The sequence below is a fragment of the Peromyscus californicus genome, unplaced genomic scaffold, assembly GCF_007827085.1.
Source record: "Peromyscus californicus insignis strain IS unplaced genomic scaffold, ASM782708v3 Scaffold_14__1_contigs__length_90479793_seg_2, whole genome shotgun sequence".
NCBI classification, from domain to species: domain Eukaryota; kingdom Metazoa; phylum Chordata; class Mammalia; order Rodentia; family Cricetidae; genus Peromyscus; species Peromyscus californicus.
In genome coordinates, this window is record NW_026294436.1 from 60,479,752 (window position 1) to 60,500,552 (window position 20,801).

A 20,801-nucleotide genomic window follows, 5' to 3' on the forward strand; every position below is an offset into this window, starting at 1 on the left:
ACATATAATATAGTGAGTGACAGTTTAACTTGAAAACATTTTTTTTAATTCATATGTTCATGTGTATGCAGGTGCCCATGGAAGACAGAAGGTGGCATTGGATTCCCTGGAGCTGGAATTATAGGCAGTTGTGAGCTACCTGATGTTGAGTGCTAGCCCTCTGGAAGAGGAGTATCTACTCTTAACCACTCCCACCAATAATGTCTTAGTATCACCCAATAATCTTGGCAGCATTCTGATTTCTAACCATTTCGTAAGATTTGTAATGTTTTAACTTGATTGTAGGAAACCTAACTACAGTCCACATACCTTCTGAACTTCTGCCATCCCTTGCTTGGATTATTAAAAAACACAACCATATGGTGATATTTTATTTGTGCTGAAATGTGGTCTTATTTGTATGTTAATAAAGTTACCTGGAGATCAGAGCTAAGAGCAAGCCACTTAGCAGAAGTCCGGCGGTGGTGGCACACGCCCTTAATCCAATCACATGGCAGCGACCTGAACCTTTAATCTCAGTACAAACCATAGAGACCTGAAGGTCTGTATAGACAGGCAGTGATGAGAAAGTCTTGTGGTTGGGTTTGGAAAAAAATGAGAAGGCAGAACAGAAAGGCAATAAAAAGAGAGGACACAGGTCTCTCTCTCAGGGGAAGGATAGCAGTGAGTGGTAAGATAAGGTGGTCTTAGCTTTTGGCTACTGCTTGATCTCTGGGCTTTTAACTCTTTATTTGTCTCTGTGTTTCTTATTTAATAAGACCATTTAGAATTACATCTACATGACCACTCATTGGCCTCTTAGCTTCTCTCACTTCCCCTTTCTCGGTTTATTTTTCACAAATATCTGGAAGAACCCTTTTCATGTACAAGTCAGAACGTGGCAGTGTTCTGCTCAGGATCTTTCCATGTCTCTCAGAGAAAAAGCCAAAGTCTTTATAATAACTCTGTGGTCTCCCTGGATCTGGCCACCACCCTGTGGATCTCTTTCTCTTCCTACACATCTTTTTGCTGCTGGAGTCTTTGTTGTTTCTTGGGTGGGTCAAGTACATGCTAATGTCAGGACATGATTCCTGTGGTTCCCTGGAACCCTCTTGCCATTTAACCACATGGCTTGCTACTTTCCCTGCAGGATTCTGCCAAATATCTTTTTGTTAGTATAATTTCTTTTCCCTGGGCTCTCTCGTACACCCCAGTGTAACCCACCTTTACTCTGTCTTCAGAGCATTTACCACTTTCTGACATACTATCTATGTGCCTGTTTTCTCTGTTAGGCTGTAAGTTCAAGACACTATTTTGCTCACTATGGAACCATTACTGCCTAAAACATCCCCTAGCATAAAGTAGGTGCTCTATAAGTACTTGCTGAATGAATGGGTGGGTGAATATAAGAATTCATGGATGAGAAATGTAGGAAGGATGGGTCCTTGGATGTTACCAAATAGTATTTTGAGAGCTTTAAAGGAGAAAACGAAGAAAGAATAAACAGTGAGGAGATCCTCTATGTAACGTGTTTATAGAGATTTACTCCCCTAATAGCTCATAGTCTGAGATGGATACCAAGGATAGACACCTAGTACTTGAAACCGAAGTGCCCCCCTAATGTCATTTGATTCAATTCTGAACTCAGAATTTCACAAGATGATTTAAAAGATAGACTACCAAGGAAGAGACCTCATCTGTCTCACCTAAACTTCCATAAGTTAACTGGTGATGAGCAGACCGAAAGGACTCTTATAAAAAGTTGGAGAGCTATCTCAGTTGATAAAGTATTTGCTGCACAAGCATAAGGACCTGAGTGGAGATCCCCAGAGCCCACATAAAAAGATAGGCACAGTGGGATAGACACCTGTAATACTAATGCTGAGCATGCAGTGACAGGTGAATCCTTAAGACTTGTTGGCCAGCCAATACAGTGAATACAGCTCCAGGTTCAGGGAGAGATCCTAAATCAAAAATTAAGATGGAGAGTGATTAACGAAAATGTCCAGCAGCATCTTTAGGCCTCCTTGTGCACACATACCAGCAAACACATCCACAGCAGCAAACACATGTGCACACACACATACACACACACACACACACACACACACACACACACACACACACAAGAAGGAGAGAGGGGGGAGGGAGGGAGATTGGAAAACTTGAGTCAGAAGTAAACAGTTGGAGTTGGTGGAACTAGATGAATTAGATATATTGAAGGAAAAGACAGTCGGAAAGCCTCCTCTCCTTCAACTGACTCCTCTTGAAAAACTCTCCCCACAAGGATGCCTTCCTCATCCATGGCTCCTTTTAGTATGTTAATTCGAGGTAAATGAATAAAGAGAAAAGAAACACAACTTCTAAAAATATCTTTATTTGTGCCAAATAAGACAGGTGATGAAGCCGGGCGGTGGTGGCGCACGCCTTTAATCCCAGCACTCGGGAGGCAGAGCCAGGCGGATCTCTGTGAGTTCGAGGCCAGCCTGGGCTACCAAGTGAGTTCCAGGAAAGGCGCAAAGCTACACAGAGAAACCCTGTCTCGAAAAACCAAAAAAAAAAAAAAAAGACAGGTGATGAAATACATTTTCATCCTCACAAATTAGAATTTCCATATCCAGGAGAACTGTAGGAACAAATGTGAACTTTATCCTCCCTAGTACCATGAGGGAGACAGGAGGTTTTGAGTGAGAAGAGACATTCATTCCGAGGAAAGTCATTGGTCTTTACCCATCCATCTTCTCAATGCATGCGCGCGCACACACACACACACACACACACACACACACACACACACACTGCAGGAGGTGGATTTCAATCTGCTGCGGGACTTACAGAGATACTGTGATGTAATTAGGTCCACATGAAGGACAATGCTCACATTATGAGGTCAGGGACCCCCACTAACCCCTCTGTCTCTCTGAAATGCAGCAGTCCTCAGCTTTCCTTCTGCTAACATCCTAGGGGCAACTCTTACTCCTTATTCCCATGGAATGGGAATTTAAAATCAAAGGAATGAGACCTAGGGCAAAAGTTGAGACAGCAGAGTGGCATCGTAAAAACTAGAAGCTTTTCCACATTGACAAATTCGCCGCATTATTTCCGTGCAGAAATAAGAGAGTCCTTATGTCTGTATGGATTCCATAGAAGACAAGGAGTTCAGCCTTGCACTGCAGATTAACAATTTCAAAGCAGCCTTGGTGGAGTTCAATAAATTGGTTGAACAGACAACAGCCCAAAAAAAGGATGAAAGAGCAGGCTTGTTTATCCCAAAAGAAGGTAAGATGGGTGATTACAAGGAAGTCCATCTGGAGTTGCTGATTAGAACTGGGAGATGCTTTAGGTCATCAGAGAAAAGTAGTCTGGTTTAAAAGCTAAGACACTGAATGGGGGCAGGGGCCCTGAATTCTTTCTCTGTCTCTAACGTATCTAGCTGCATTTGAGGAAGTCTTTTCTATCTATCTGTAATATAGAAAAGTAGATTAAATGGCATTAAGGGGTTCTTCTGCAGACACTATCAGTCACTGGCTGACCTGAGACTCTGTATAGCATAGCGACCTCATGGGAGACCTTCTGTGTCTCCGTGTTTCCCAGCTTTTGGGCACTGTAAAATGCCCTAAATAATCAAGAAGAAAAAAGTATTTTGGAGGTTCCCATATATGGTCGTATGGCCTGCTACAATGAGGCCTATGGTAAGAGTACCTTATGATGGGGCCATGTAATGTAAGTACATCTATGACAGCTGGGAGAGACAGGAAGAAACCAGGGTCCCAATAGCTCCTTCAAGGGCATATACCAAATAATCTTAACTTCCTTCCACTAGCCCTGCCTTCAAAAGGTTCCTTCTCTACCCAATAATGTTAAAGTATGTTGACCAAGCTTTTAGTACAAATGAGTCTTTAGGGACTGTTTCCAAGCCAAGGTAGACACCCTCTCATCTCTTTATCTGAGAGCATCATGAGACCTTAAGGACTTTTCTAGACAACTCAAAGTTTCCTGTTTCACTATGATCTCACTGTCTGGGACACTCGGTAGGCAGGAGTGATTTGAATGTGCTGAAGGAAGGGGAATATGGAGGATGTAGTCTTTCAGGAGTTTTAGAAGAAGGGTAAAGTTTAAAGTGTGTCCTAGCCAAGAGGAGCAGTAGGCTGTATAGTTGGAGTGTTAAGACAACATTGAAGAGTAAAGCTATATAACAATAAAATGAATCCAACAGAATAAGTCTAGTTGTTGTAATAAAAGAAGGATCCATATACCAACTACATAGACAGCTTGTAGGTGCTGGGTTGTACAGTCATGTGTAATCGAAACTCTCAACTGTTCAGACTCAAACAGGTATTGCTTGAACAGTATTTGCTAATCTGCAGGTCAGTTGAATAAGCATAAGTTCATTTGATTTGTGTGACAATGTGAACAGATAATATTATTGTTCAGTCTGCTCTGCTTGGGAAGACAATGGGCGGTAGAGAGGGGTCAGTCACTTGCCCATGTCACTTAAATGGAGGGCTCAGTCGTTTTAGGATGTTCTCCAGATCTCCAGTCTTGGCTGGGCCCTCTAAACTGCTCAACAAAGCTTTCATTCCCTGCAGGCAGCTTGCTTTTCCTCTTGCTATAATTGATTCTCCAAACTCTCATCATGGTTCCGAATCCTTGATGGGATTTCTGCTCCTCTCAGGCGAGTTTCCTATCACAGGAGAAAGCCAGGTACAAAGTCCAGAATCTGCTCACTCTCCCTTTTCTTCTGGTCCATACTTCCCAAAGCCACACCCATCCTCCCTCCTCTCCACCACTATCAATGCACTGCAACAATCTCAAAAATCTCTCTTCCCACTGGCTTTGTCCTTTGAATCTAAAAATAAACCCTGGCATCATGGCCTTGACTGTCTCTTCCCTTACACTATCACTCCATGTCTCCTCTTTGACTTTTTGCTAAATTTCCCCCAGCATCTCTGTCTCTTTCCTCATCTACTCCAGTCATGCTTCCTTCATTTTGCTGAAAATATATTCAGTACCTAGTATGGCTGCCAAATCCAGTAAATTGAGTTTCTTTTCCTTCTCTTCTTTAAGAGGTTCTCACTATGTAGCCCAGGCTAGCCTGGAACTCAATATCCTTTAATCCCAGCCTCTACAGTGCTGGGGGTTCTAGGTGTGCTTCACCATGTCTGGCTTTGTTTGCCCCCTTTTGCATCAAACACGACCATTTCACCGCAGCATTAACACTGGGCTCTGCCTCTGCTGTGAGAAGTGCCTCTTCCTCCTCCCGTGTGGCTCCTTGCCACTCTCTTCTGCCTTTGTACATTTCTCATTCTGCTTTTTCTTCTTTCTTTCTTTCTGAGTTTTTGCCTAGTATGTCCTTGCCCAAGTCTTAAGGCATGAATGCTGGCCGCCCAGTCTCCTAAGCCGTGTATCTTAGTATCTTTGAGTACGTCGTGATAGGTCTCTCAGGTTATTACAGCACCTACTGTGAGTCTTCCTGCCAAAGACTTATTCCTTCCTGTATATTTCTACAGAGGTTTTTTTCTTTAAAAACAAAAAACAAATGGGTCTGTCATATTCCTGATTTACTAACCCATCTTTAAAATCCATACGGATTGACTTGGTGTGCAGAGCCATTCACCAGTCATGCCTCAATCGACCTTTCCAGTGTCAGCTTCTGGCACCTTCAATCCTGTCAGACTCTTGCCAGCATTTCTAAATAGGTCACAGTTTTAAAAATTGTTTACTTATTTACTTTGTGAACTGAAACTGTAGCAAGTGAAGTGCATCCTCAGTCCTGAACTGAATTTCTCAAAGAAAGAAAAAAGGCAAATCTATGTTACAAATTCCACAAGGCTGGGTGACTGACTTGCTGACCACCCACCTCTGAGTCAGCATCCTTCCATCTATCACACAAAACCTTTGGGTTGTATTAGCAGGGCACTGACTTTCCCCAACCCAAAGCTAAGAACGTCAGCGGATGGCATCTAAGCCTGCAGCCAAGCTCTGCCCACTTTGATATTCCCACCCGTGTGTTTGAAAAATGCCTCGATTTATGACTTTCTTTTGTTCTGTGACTACGAAAGCTGACCACTTCCACATTGGAACATGTTATTTAGGGCAACTTGAATCAGATCCCAAGCTATAGTCACCTATACCTAGCTAAAAACAAGCTTTTATTCCCTTTGGGATAAGAGCTATTATTTACAACAACAGTTATCAAATTGTTTCTTTTGCTGTACTTTGAATGACTAATATTATATATGTCATTCTCCCAATTTGAACAACTCTCCAGTCTCTACTTTCTTTTTCAAGAGAACGGAGTGCTCTCTCTCTGCCAACACTCCCAAACTTCCCCCAAGCAAAGCCATCCTCAGCATTCTTTCTACATTTATTGCTGTCTCCGGGAGTTTGCCTGCTTTATTTAGCTTGCTGACATTGATATGTACTCCCTCCTTGACCATTGGCTTGTAAGTGTTTTGAAGGGTTTGTTTGCAAAGGTAAGGCCAGCTCAAAACCTGGTGTCAGGAGGTGTGCCTTAAACATGTGTTAAACAAACAAGTTAGCTTTGCTTTCTTTCCAAAGCTTGCAAACCCAGATCTGGGGTGCAAAGTTCCTTTCCCTGGAGTTCTTAAGATTAGATAAAATCTAATCACCTGGACAATGGCCTTCTGTGTCTGAGGGACAAGGTCTAAGGATTGAGGAGATAGAAAAGATGTAACCCTAACTTGCACCAAGCTGCTAATACTATCCAAATATGTTTGTATTTATTAATAGATATTGGAAGATAAGGGTTAACTCTTTACTAAGTTAAGAATGTTTCAATGAAGAGGTGTCTGCCTCCAAGGGAGGTGAAGTAGATAGACTACAGAGATTTGTCCTGGTTACATTACTCTTAGATCTCCCCAATGACCTAATAGAATTTAGATCATCCCATGACCTAGTCCCACCCCTGTCCCCCATCCAGGTGCATTTAAGATAGAACATGTGTCTTTAAAATAATTACTTAATCACAGGAGATGGCCAGTTCAGGCTATGTATCTGCTATTGCTAGGAGCCTTAGCTGAGGTCATCCTTGAAGATTCCTAGGAGATTCCCTTGTGCCAAGGTTTTTACCTGACCCCAAAATGCCCCCTCTTTCCAGTAGTCTCTTTTAGTACTCTCCTGCTCTGTCTCCCCACAACTTGACCACTCATGTTCCCACCCACCCCTGCCCTCAGGCCACTCACTAAATCTCTTCTATTTCCCCTTCCCAGGGAGATCCAGACATCCCCCTATGAACTCTCCTTGTTACCTAGTCTCTCTGGGTCTGTGGATTGTAGCATAGTTATCCTTTACTTTAGAGCTAATATCCACTTATGAGTGAGTACATACATACCAAGTTTGTCTTTCTTGGTCTGGGTTACCTCACTCAGGATGATTTCTTTCTAGTTCCATCCATTTGCCTTCAAATTTCCTGGCATCTTTGTTTTTAACAGCAGAATAATACTCCATCGTATAAATGTACCACATTTTCTTTATCCATTCCTTGGTTGAAGGACATCTAAGTTGTTTCTAGGTTCTGACAATAAAGCTGCTTTGAGTCTTACAGATTGTTTAATGTAGTTCTCTCTCTCTCTCTCTCTCTCTCTCTCTCTCTCTCTCTCTCTCTCTCTCTGGTCTGGAAATGTCAGTAAACATTGCCTATATAGTTTTCCATTATATGTCCGATGTTTAGCTAAGTGCAGACACATAATTAAGCTAGACTATTACTCAATATATGTTTTTGTTAGTTAAATAAGGTAACAGGATTTTGTCTATATAGTTTGATGAATCCTGTTATTTAACTCTTTCTTGACTTGAGATTTAGTAATCCCACCCAAATGCATCAAAAACTTGGCAAAAATCAAGATTCAAGTAATGGTGTGTGTGTGTGTGTGTGCGTGTGCGTGTGCGTGTGCGTGTGTGTGTGTGTGTGTGTGTGTGTGTGTCTGTCTGTCTGTCTCTGTCTGTGTGTCTATCTGTGTGCATTTACATAATATCAGATAACCAATAATTGCTCTGTGCCCAGATCTAAGATAAATTCTAAGAAAGATTCCAACTGGTAAATGTGTTCACAGTAAGAAAAAAGTAATATTTTTATCTTTGTATTCATGCACAGGATTTCTAAAATAGCTGAAACAGAAGAGAATCCTGAATACCAAAATAAAAAATGATTTATTTTGGTTGAATAATATTCTAGCCAAGGCCTAGTTATTTTCCCAAAGACAGGATCTTTAAGGTACCATTATGGTTGGTTTTATAAGCTGAGAGGAGACCATAGGGTGGGAAATGTACATGAAGTGTGAAGCTCTGCCCTTGGAATGTGATGGAAATGTTACTGTCCTTTCCCCACTGCAGAGGCAATCGATTACGAGAAGTTTTATGCCACAGTGCAGCAGCTCTTTGGCCCTGAAGTGAAAAATCAAGATGTGAAATGTTTTTACAGGAAACTCTGCAACAACCCTGATGCATCTTTCGACTGGTGTGAGGTACTTGCTTGGCGTGCACATAATTTGGAGCCCAGGTCTTATTTGACTTTGTCCAGAGCAAGCAATTAAAACAATGTGACTCCCACCAAAGCAAAATATGCAATGTGTACACAGATTATTACTGTATCTACAGCCGTTAAGACTTAGCCATAGCCCACAAGAATGTGGAGAAAACAGCCGACTAATCAGCCATAGTATCCATGAATACCTTTTTTCTTTGTTTTTAGACAGAGTCTCACTGTGTAGCCCCAGCTGACTTAGCACTCACTATGTAGACCAGGCTGGCCTTGAACTCATAGAGGGTTTCCTGCCTCTGCCTCACAAGTGCTGAGATTAAAGGCCTGCTCAACCATGGCTTGGTCTCAATGAGTAACTTTTAAGTCTTTTAAATGAATCTAGCCACTTGAACTGTCAGTGCCACTTAACAACAATCAAGATTTTAAGTGCTTCTGTTGCATCTGACAATGAAGCATTTCTTTTCAGTGGCGTCAGTAGTATTTGTACATTTTCAGGGTGCTCAACTCATCGGCATAAGAGGTTAGTTCAATTGTTCTCTTCTGTCAGGTCTTGAAATGTTTTCTGATTGGCAGGATATTGATGCAAAAATTACAAACACGCAAGTCATTAAAACATCTGGCTCACTCTCAGCAAAGAGTAGATATCATAGACAAGAGGAAACATGGTGGTTTCGAGTATTTGACTGTCACGTTTAACGAAGTTACCAGAGTTGCTGGCATCAAAGCCTGGCTTCTAGCAGCCCTAAGAACCTATGGTCAACTACCCATCCCCAACCTGTCAGTTGAAGAGACAGTTGCTTATGAAAAACAGAGAAAGGAGCTTTATTCACAGTGGCCACACTAGAAAGAGGACTAAAGGGGTCCAGAGATTCCCCCCAAGTCTGTGGGGGTATTGATAAGAAGTTTAAGTCTCCAAAGAAGGCAAGAGGGACTTATAACGAAGCAGTTCTAACCAAGGTATGGTCCAGCCTACGACTGTCTAAGCCCCATCTGTCCTGTGAGGTGGTCCAACAAGTTACTCGAACTGTGGAATCTTCCTGGGAGGCAGGTGCCTATGGTTGGCACCAGGGGTCCAGCTTTTTCCTGTCCCCAGAGTAGGATTCCTGGGAAATTTCTCTCTTCATGATCAGTTGTTTCAATAGTCTGATAGCCGAAGGGAGGGGCACAGTGTCCCTTTTGACTGTCTCCTCTCCTGCCAAGGCAGCTGCAACAATCCGACAGACATTGTAAATGGAATTTTGATGAATGCCAGACTTATGAAAGATCTGTCTTGTGTTTAACTACATATAGACCATCACAAAATTGACCATATGTTTTGTTTTAAAAAGCAGATCAATAACCCAATGAAATAAAATTTAGAAGCTTATAATATAAGACAGCACAAATCCCAAAACCAGCCAAAGCAAAAATTACTATTAAACTTTAGGAAAAATTACAGACGAAAAGCTTCTATAACTCTTTGGAGAATATAATTCCTATGAATATTCTACTAATATGCTAAAAACTGATCAGCTATCCAAATCATTTTATGAGGCTAAAATAGCAGAGTTGAACAAAGAAACCAGAAGGCAAATATTGCTTATGAACAGAGATGCTAAAGTGTTAGATAACATTTAAAAGTTAATTCCAACCAGGCGGTGGTGGCACACGCCTTTAATCCCAGCACTCGGGAGGCAGAGGCAGGAGGGATCTCTGTGAGTTCGAGGCTAGCCTAGTCTACAAAGCGAGTTCCAGGAAAGGTGCAAAGCTACACAGAGAAACCCTGTCTCGAAAAAAAAAAAAAAAGTTAATTCCAGGAGTACACTAGAAAATTTTTGAGTAGAAAAGTGGGGATGGTTTAATATTAGAAAAGCCACAGATTTCTTTCAACTATTTAAGGGGGGAAGCAATGCTAATAGAGGACAACAAAACTAAAGTTATGGTCGTAGCTGGACACATGCAGATTTTATAGTCAGTTCATTGGGCACAGCGAGGCCCAAACACTTGCACACACTCTACAGGTGATCCTGACATAGGCTAGTGACAGACACATTAGCCTTGACAGACAGCTAATGGTCTATGAACCTTCACTATTTACTATCTGGTCCCTTCTCTGAAGGTTGCTGACTCCTAATCTTTAAGATTAATTAAATTAATTAAAAAGGAAGACGATAATTGATAACAAAAAATCCAGTAGCTGCCCCTACTTTTAAAAAGGATGACAAAACAGAGTAAAAATTTAAAGGGAATTAATTGAAAAAGGAGCTTTTTTAAATTTTTTTTCTTTTTCTCTCCCTTGTGTGTCTAGAACAAATGACTATACATTTAGCAATTTAAAAAAATCATACATTATGTCATAGTTTCCATTGACAAGGAATCTGGGAAATGGTCCTAGGAAATCCTCAAAGTCTCCTAAAGCTGCAGTCAGCAGTTAGCTAGGCTGTGGTCGAATCTGGAGGACCCTTTAGGAAAGAATGAGTGTAAGTTTGCAGGTTGTTGACAGGATTTACACCCTTGCTGTCCAAACAAACTATATCCCAACATTCTAGTAACTGAGTTTCAATGCATCTTACTTCTTTTTTCCTCATTCTTATAAATACTCTTGACCTATTAAGCAAAGGTTGAACAGGTTTCAGGTACTCAACCCGGCTTAGAAGGCTTAGGCAGAACCAGATAGCTACATTAAAATATTCAAAACACTAGTGAGAAAATTTGTATCTATCCTTAATGACCATGTAACAAATTGTACAGATTGGGAGACTTTCCCACGGACTACTCTGGAATACCTACAAAGCTTGGCTCACTACAGTCTTACCTACAAAGCTTGGCTAGCTACAGTCTAATGTAAAGATTCTGCCATGCTGTAAATTCCCAAAGTACGTTCAGTTTTCTTTTTTTTTTAAGAATTGAAATATAAATTTAACTTAGTTCTTTGCTCAGCTGTGACATCAAAAGGTCTCTTGCTTTTTCTGTTATTTGCAGGTAAAAACTCTGTCCTTGATGATCAGGAACAATTAGTTCTTTTTATACGTTGACATTCTCTGTGCTGTCCAGTAGAAATATGAGGGGTGAGGAGAAGGCTCAGTGAGTAAAGTACCCACTAGGCAAGCACTAGGCCCTGAGCTTATATACCCAGAATATACTTTGACATTGTGATTCCAACTGAAACAGTTCAGACGTGTCCAACCTTTTGACATGTAGAGACAACGCTATCATCTATAAAGCTTAGGGCACAGTGGGGTTACAAAAAATGGCAGGAAAATTCTCATGGTCGAAGTAAGTTTACAGTTTTGTGTGGGGCTGCATTTATAGCTATCCTTGGTTGCATACAGCTACATGCAGAGGTTGATATGCCTAGAGAATATATGAGAATACATAATCTAGCAGAAAATAGAAATGGGAAGGAATGCAAACCATACCATAAAGCTCAAGTATCAAAAATGAAGAATTCTGATGGTCAAGTTCCCCTCCCCTCTCTTTCTTCTCTCCTCTCACCTCCCCTCTCCACCTCTCCTTTTCCTGGGAATGACATTGCAGAGGCCACACTGTAGACTTTTTCATCCTGTGTTTGTGGCCAAGTTTCCAAGATGTCTTGAAATTGGAGATTGATTGATTAATTGGTAAAGATTTCAGCTTCATTAACTGAATTTTGTGCAGTGATGTTCTGTCTTTCTGTAACCCACTATTCATGATTATTGATATTGCTAAAATCACAGTGAATTCAGCTCAGGATACATTGAATGAAACTTCAAAGCACCTTTCATATATTACCAAGGACAAGAGACCCAGTCCACTGAGCACAGGTGGGCTGAGGTGTGCATGTGCTCTCTGCCTGGATGGTTCTGGCACAACCACATACCTACATCAGGACATTCAGAATAAGAATGGGAAACATTCGGCTCATCTTCAGTGAGTGTACGATATAATAAAACTGCATGATAAAAGAGCTCTGATAGGAAAGATACCATCTGGGAAATGAACCCTTAGATGCTCTAGACCTGCATGTTGAATAGCTGCCCTTTGCCACACGGGGCTGTCAAATGTTGGAAGTGTGATTTGTCTGAGTTAAGATGTACTGTGAGTGTAAAATACATACAATTTCAAAAGTATTCTATAAAAAGATGCAAAGCATTTCACAGTGACTTTTGATATTGATTATATGTTGAAATTATATTTTCAATATGCTGAGTTAAATAAAATACACAAAGTTGATTTAATTTTTACTCTGTTTCATGTAGCTGCTGTAAGATTTAACGTTATATATATTGCTTAGAATTCTATTGGACATCACAAAAAATGTCAAAATAGGAACAGAATGAATTCTTCCTGACTATCAAGGTCAGGCTTTTACTGGCACACAATGGAAAGACGAAGAACCTTGTCCAGCCACATATGTTAGAAGACTCCAACTTTGTATTTTGGGGTAGCACCTTGTTTTTTATGTAATTTTTATGAATTCTTTGAAAACTATATGCAATGTAGTTTGATCATATTCACTCCTCCCCTAAATCCTCCCAGATCTACTCCCACATCCCTGAGTCTCTGAAACTAAGCACCTAAAACAATATCAACAGACTTCTTTATTATATATTAGCACGAAGCATTTGTTTTACATTTTTACTGACCAACACTGCTGTCTTAGTAATACAGCTTCAAATCACATACTGTAAAGAGACCCAGGACTCTTAGGTTCCATATATGCCGAGTGATAAGACATAGTGCTAGCTGGTAGAAACAGAGAATCTCTGAGTGTAATGGAGTGTGATTGTAAAGTAAATCAGCATTTTCTTTTCAGTTGTGTAGGGGAGGAATTTGAGTCTCCTTTTCTGTGACATTTGCCCCTTCTAGTCTTACACAATCTTCTTACATTCCTAAAATCTCTTCTCGTTTTCATAAATCCCAGGTTCCCATTTAGTCCTCACAACAGATCCACATGCAGGTTGTAGGAAACCATGCTCCTGCCATAGTGAGGTTGAGAACAGAGAAACCCAGACCGGTAACTGACTTATCTAAAGCCACATAGAAAGTGGGCTTTGGTTTCCGTCTGCAATTCCAGATGCCATTATCCTGTCCCATCTTTTGACTTCCTATAAACCTTATAGCTTTGACAGACCAGCCTATGAGCAGCCTCTAATGCACTTGATGCATGCAGAAGTTGGCTGACGCTCGAGGAATCTATGCAGGATGCTCAGCCTCCATTGCACTACCATTTTCTCAGTAACCATGTGAGTCATCGCCCCTCAAGGGGTGTTGCTATTCAGAGTACTGCAACCTAATCTTTCTGGGCTTCTGATCTGTCATCTGTAAAATGGAAATTCAATACTAACCAATAGACTCACTTCATTTCAATACTGATCACCTGGTTTTTATAAAGTGTCTTTCAGTTAATAGTCATTGATCAGGCCATATGAGTTGGATTCATTCTTTAAAGATCAGGCAAAATTGCACAATCTGATTCCAAAATATAAATCTTTTTGTCACAGCAATGCTATAAAAAAGTTACAATTTCTTTTCCTGAGATTTAGATGCAAGTGCACTTGGAGATTTTTATACTATTAGACTAGTGAAATCTTAGAACTAATGGAAACATAATCTAGATCGGCCCCTGCAATATATGATGAGAAAAACTAGATGTAAAGAAATGTGAATGGTGGGATTGCCTTACACTTACAAAGCTAATCAGTGAAAAGACCTGGTCTACATTTTAAACACCACCACATTAGTCTGTGTTGCTAGCAGGCAGCTGTTGTAGTTTGTATATGAAATGTCTTGATCCTCACAGGGTGGGACTGTTGAGAAGGTTGTGGACTTCGGAGAGGAAGGGAGTCTCTGAAAAGGGGGTGGGGAGTCTTGTGTTTTTTAGCCTAGCCCAGCTTCTTGTTTAGTGTCTGCGTTTCTGAGTTTGGATGCAAGGTGACCAGCTGGCTTGGTGCTCTTAGCACCCGCTTCCCTGCCCATTGTCATATCTCCGTCACCATGACAGACTATATACTGCTGGAGACATAAGACAAAACAAGCCCCTTCTCTCTTCAATGGCTTCCTCAGAATATTTTATCATAGCGACAGGAAAGGAAACCAAGAGAGGAACACAGAAACAGATTTTTAGGAGCACACTGTGAACTAATTCAAACTCGAGTCATAATATATCACATAGGATGCCAATCATGGCCCCCAAGGTAAACTTAAAGTGAATTATTATAAAGTTAAAACTGTATTTGCTAACTTCAAAATGTTAAAAGAATGTTCTACAGTAGATTAAAAAATAAGCTACATGCAAGTTTTTATTCGATCTACCTGCTTTTCATTTTCTCCATATGTTCTACACTGAACATATGTTCCTTAAGTAATCAAATTTTTTTTAAATTTCTGGAAGTATGGGGAATCTCTGGAAATTGCATTGTTAAAAGAATATTAATGTTGGCCGGGCGGTGGTGGCGCATGCCTTTAATCCCAGCACTCGGGAGGCAGAGGCAGGCAGATCTCTGTGAGTTCGAGGCCAGCCTGGTCTCCAAAGCGAGTACCAGGAAAGGCGCAAAGCTACACAGAGAAACCCTGTCTCGAAAAACCAAAAAAAAAAAAAAAAAAAAAAAAAAAAGAATATTAATGTTGTTTGTTATAATATATTTGAGAGTCATAAAGTACTCAGGCCGGCAATGTGCTTAAATCATGTTACAGTTTCTAGCTTAAAATTTAAATTTTCAAGAAAGAAACTAGAGATTCTTGAGGCTACTGTTTATCGTAAGATGACAAGAGATGTATGTTTCCCTTTGATCATAAATTTTTCTCCTTGAAATATAACCTTTCAAAATCAGCTTTGCCACCTCTTCTGATTACCTACTATATCAAAAAATTTTCCTGAATAATTTTCAATTATTTGATGCACTTGGTTTCCTTGAGAAGTTATTAAGCAATGTGATAAAGTGTTTGTTATAAGTGAAAGTAGCAAAATCAATCAGCTTTTTAAAAATTGTATTAGCATATATTAATAATACATAATGGTTGGTTTCATTATGACGTTTCTCACATTTTTATAGTGTATTTAGATCATATTCACTCTACCATTACTGTCTCTTGCCCCCTCCCACTTTCTCTAATCCCCATCTTCTTCTCAACGGGTCACCTTTCTACTTCTTGCATATCTTGTCGAAATTGGTAATTTTGGCAGGAGCAGATGTAGCATGTACACCCACATGGCTATGACTCCAAGGGATATGTATGATAAAATGCATGACTGACATGTCTGCTCAGACAGGAAAGGTGCTTACTGGATGATTTTTAACTGGCAAGGAGTTAAAGGAACCTAAGTTCTATTTCCTATACTGTTCCCAGAAACCTAGGGCCCCATTCCTCACATGTTGACATCAACTGAGTTCCTATCCGGCGCTTGGTATAATCCAAGTACATTATACTCTTTCTAATTACTAAGAAATATAATTATCCACATCCTCATATCCTGGTGATCATTTTCCAGATGGGGAAATTTCAGGCACAGAGAACTCCTGACACTGGCTTGAGATCATGTGACTAGCTGACAATAGAATGAGGATTTGAACCCAGTCCAAATCCCGAAGTGTGTAAATCTGCCTGCAGGGGGGCATTGCTGCCACACCTCTTTACACATCTCTTCTCAGACACTGATCAGACACACTGTCACCATCTCCACGATGATTCTGCAGAAATGAGAAATCAGGGTGAATGGCTGTGTGTAAACTATTTGAGGTAGCTGTAAACATGGCGCCTGGTTTAGAATTAGCAGGACCGTGTAGAATTCTCCTACCTCGAGAAATACTGGAACTTCTTCAACAGGGAGCTGAGGAATCATGGTCCTCATTGTCATTTCACTTTCTGACCTGAACGTTATCATTTCACACCACTCTCTTAGGTTACACGGACTGCCAAACATTTATTAATTGTGCTGAAGAGTGCATATAAAATAAGGGCATATAAAAGTGCCCTCCTTCCCAAGAGTCCTGGTCTCCAGTTGTACAATCAGTCACCATCCTAGGTAATTGTGAAGGGAATTTGCTGATGGCTTTAAGGGACTGACCAGTGGAGCTTAATATGGGGGCATTATCCTAGATTATCTAAGCGCTTCAAAGTACTTCAAAACAAGATAGGGAGGGGAAGGATCCCAAACAGGAAAGTGACTTGGAACTCTGCTGCTGTTGCTGACAAGGATGGACTTAGGTCTTGGACTGAATAGAAATCCCTGGAATCTAGGCAGTGTCAGCCGACAGGAAATAGGCAGATGAACCTCATGCCGACAAGCCTGAATGATGGAAAACTGATTCTTCCCGAAGACTCCAGTAAACACACATTTCTACATCTCTTCAATTCGAGCCTGCTGAGACCCATTTTGGATTAAAATCGATGAAACTATGGTTTACAAAGAGGCTTTTAAAGTCAGGTTTGTGACCATTTGTTTTGGTAGCATTAGAAAAAAAAAAGGTAATGTGGGAAGGTAAGTGGTGGGGCTGGGGAGATGGCTCACTGGGTAAAGTGCTTTCTGCCCAAGCATGAAGACTTGACCTCAGAGTCTGCAGCATCCACACCGAAGTCAGCACAGCCGCAGAGCATGCAGTCAGCCCAGTGCTGGCTGGGCAGAAGCAGGTGGATCCCCAGAGCTCTTTGTCCAGAGCTGGATGGGTGAGCTCCAGCCTCAGTAAGAGATGCTGTCTCAGAAAATAGAGCTAGAAAAAGACACTGATAATGACAAGCACATGCACGCATACACACACACACACAAAAAAAAAAAAATTCAAAATTCCTAATTTCTTTGAAAATTCTCATTAATGGGTAAGAAAATTTATTTCTGCCCATTAATAAGTTAATAGGAGTTATTTTGTTGCTGGTGGGTTTTGAGATAGACTTTTCCTGTGTTGTCCAGGCTGGCTTCAAACTGGCCTCAAACATCTTACCTCAACCTTTCAATAACTGAGCTTACAGGTTTGTGTTACAGTGCCTGGCTTACAGCTGCTAACATTTTTTCAAGGGCCTCTGATTTTAAAACTTCCATAATTTAATAATTTATTTGAAAAGATCACTTTTTTTTCTTTTTGTCGGAGCTGAGGACCGAACCCAGGGCCTTGCACTTGCTAGGCGAGTGCTCTACCACTGAGCTAAATCCCCAACCTCAAGATCACTTTTTATACTCATAATATCTTCTTATAACAAAGTAGCTGATTTTCAATCAACGCTGGAAAGTGGGCAGCTAATCAAAAGAATCTAAAATCCTTTATATTCTGAAACTTCCCTCTGCCAGGATGAAAAATCTGACCCAGTAAGATTGATAGAGGATGGTTAGGAATAGTCATTCATGGTGAACGTGCATAGCTGAGGCCCTGTCCGATGAAGGTTGACTTTATTTTTGAACAAGGGTAAGATGATAATAGAGTGTTCATTCTGAGTAAGGATACCAACTTGGTGCATGGTTGCTCCACGGAAAAGATGTCAGTCTCTCCCCGGAAATCACTCATCATCAGTGTAAAGTGTGTTGAATGTCCAAGTGTCCCTTATTCCCGGGGGACTCTCTACTCTGACATCAGAAAACAAGGTGCATTTCATCTCCCTCAGACTTTGAATCCAGCCGATGCAGAATCTGTTCTTACTTGACAGCCAGCTCTGAGACACTGTTTGTGTTTACTCTGTTTGCGATTTTAGATCTTCGGCTATTTCTCCTCTGAAGAAGATCCTCTTGCTTCGCAGCTGGATGAAGAAAATTTGGTTTTCCTTGTGTCCAGAAAACAGCGAATTGTGATTTCAGGTGACTTTTACATTTCCTTTCCCAGTTAGTATGAATATTAATATTTTTTCTCAAAACTGAGCTCTGGGAACATACTATTTCCAAAGAATCACCTTTTATTTCATGTCCTCGCTCAGTTCCTCATCAGTAGCAGTTTGGGTTCAGTTTCCAGAGAAACTATCTGTAGTTGAAACTGGAAGGTCACCCTCACTCTGAAAGATGCTACCAAATGTGATCATGGAAAGAAGTCATGTGAAGAGGCTCAGACCTCTGGTTAAGTCTCTCTGATGACATCCTATCGGCACGTGTCCCAGTGGCACCAGAAGGAACTGTGTGTCTTTACAATATTCTCAAAGCGTTCCCAAGTGAAGCTCCTCCCAACCTGCTATCCTTGATTCTTCCGCAGACAGTTTCTCTGAAACTGAGTTTGAGCCGCCGGTCATGGACAGGCATTAGCTCATCTCAGGACCTTCCCAGTTTCCAGGGGTCATCTTTTGTTGTTGTTGTCCTGGGACTTGAGTACTTCCATCCTTCTGCACCCTTGACACTGGGTTTTCTTCCCTGTTCGTTCACCCAGGGTGGGAAAGGGTCGGAAGAGATAAAGCCTAGAGCCTCTTCCTGTGTGGTGTTCCTTTAACAAGTGCACCTCGGAGTGGGGACGCAGCTCAATTGGAACAGCATCTATGGTGCGTGTCAGGGACCTGAATGCTGGAGACACTGCAGTGAAGAAAGGGACACAGCTCCCCAGGCTCATCTGTTATTTGCTCTTATGTGTCCCCCTGCTGAATGGAATACAGAGTCTGTTCATGTCCGTTCTTCTCTAAGTGTTTGCAATGATAAAAAATTACATCACCATGAGCAGACTGTGGTGGTATACACCTGTAATCCCAGCACTGGGGACATTAAGGCAGGAGGAAAGCCTGGGCTACACACCAAACTAAAATCCAAGCAAACAAAAGTTAACTCGACCTGAGAAGGATTATGTATACAGCTTTGTCCTTCTGCCTGTGGGTGGGCACGGAAGCATCAAAGTATCTAGTGTTATTTCCCCAGATGCGCAAAATGTTTTTAGAAGTCTTAAAATAGCATTAAAGCAGTTTGATTATTTTATAATGGAAAGCCTGAGAGAGTGTTGGGACTTTAGTCTGTGTCTGCCACGATGGTGACACTTCAAAGAAAAGACCGCTAAGAGATGTGAAAAACCTCAAAGGAGAAATGATTCCAAATGATGCTTAGAAACCCCATTATCTGTGAAATGTGCCCATAGTGGGGTGTGTGTGTGTGTGTGTGTGTGTGTGTGTGTGTGTGTGTGCGCGCGCACACGCTGTGAGGGGTGTGGGTGGGTGTCAGAGTGTGGAGTTGCAAGTTGCTTTGGAACTCATGCACCATATTTAGCTGAAATATTCTATATTCATATTATATCTCTAAGGATAATTAAAAACCGAGCAGTAGTTGCACTTTTTTTTAATGGCTTTATTCTAAGTTTCAAGTAACTCGGGGCTTCTAGTAAAATGCTGGCTGCTTTCCTTTTCTTCCTTTTTCTTGTTTTAGACCAATAACAAATGAATTTTAGGACTTCTGGAAGTTGACACTAATCGCATGCTTTTTACAGGCAGTAGAAGACGAGATGTGATCAAATGCATTGTGAAGGTCCCACAGTTGGATTTATTGATAACGGCATCTCAGAAAGGATTGATAACAGTCTTTAACAGTCAGGTAATTTGAAATCTTGCTATCTCCCTCCCCTTTTCTCTTCTTGTGTTTTATCTATGCATTATCCAAATGCTTCAGAAAACACAACAACATTTCAGTATTATTTACAAAAAAAAAAAAAAATATGAGGATCACTGAGCCCTGAGGTGATTGCTGAGGTTTGATGGCTGCATTTGGTATTGTTTCTCAAGAGTGTCATAGTGAATCATGTGGCATCCAACATGTAAAGGGTTGATCTGGATAATTTCCCAGATAAAACTTTAAACACATGCCAGCCAAGTAATAGAAGATGCTATGAGGATAGTGGACTTGGTGTAGATGAAATGTCTAAGATGTCTCTGGTTTTCTGTGATGTTGAATAAGGAACTTCATGGGCATCATGTCTTCACATTGGGATAAATGGATAATATGATGATCAAATTCAGTGATGAAGTAGAAACATAAATATTTCAAAAGAATGTGTGGTGGTGTGTCCTATGTTCTTCAATGTGAAAAGGAAATATGCATTCTTGCTCTTAAATACACAGAGTAAAGATTCAAAGTTCATTTTTAACTGAAGACAATGATGGGCTCTTATTGTATAAGAAAACTGTAATTGAAATAATCATTTCCAAAGTCAGTTTTAGTCCTTCAGTAACACTCAACTCAGGGAGTTCTCCAGAAGATCACAGCTAGGGCAATGAAATTGTTAGGGAAGGGCCATGTGGGTACCGGACATTGGGTGTGTGGCCAGAGTCTGTGGCTTTGGGCATGTGGCCAGAGTCTGTGGCTTTGGGGTTTGTGGACAGATTCTGCTGTCTAGCTTACTACAGACATAGCTGGGTGTGATATTTAATGTCTCCAGGTCCCAGATCTTATCCAGAGCAGTAGGTGAGAGGGGTGAGA

At 40.9% G+C, this 20,801-nt stretch overlaps 1 protein-coding gene across 1 annotated transcript in view; it reads left to right on the plus strand.

The window, feature by feature from the left end:
• Positions 1 to 3,113: 3,113 nt before the first annotated feature.
• Positions 3,114 to 20,801, plus strand: part of Wdr64 (WD repeat domain 64) — a 99,495-nt gene continuing 81,807 nt past the window's right edge. Inside the window, exons 1-4 of the mRNA XM_052737720.1 lie at positions 3,114 to 3,258; positions 8,335 to 8,465; positions 18,122 to 18,224; positions 19,816 to 19,919. Of these exons, the coding sequence (XP_052593680.1) occupies positions 3,114 to 3,258; positions 8,335 to 8,465; positions 18,122 to 18,224; positions 19,816 to 19,919 (483 nt within the window). The remainder of the gene's footprint in view (positions 3,259 to 8,334; positions 8,466 to 18,121; positions 18,225 to 19,815; positions 19,920 to 20,801) is intronic.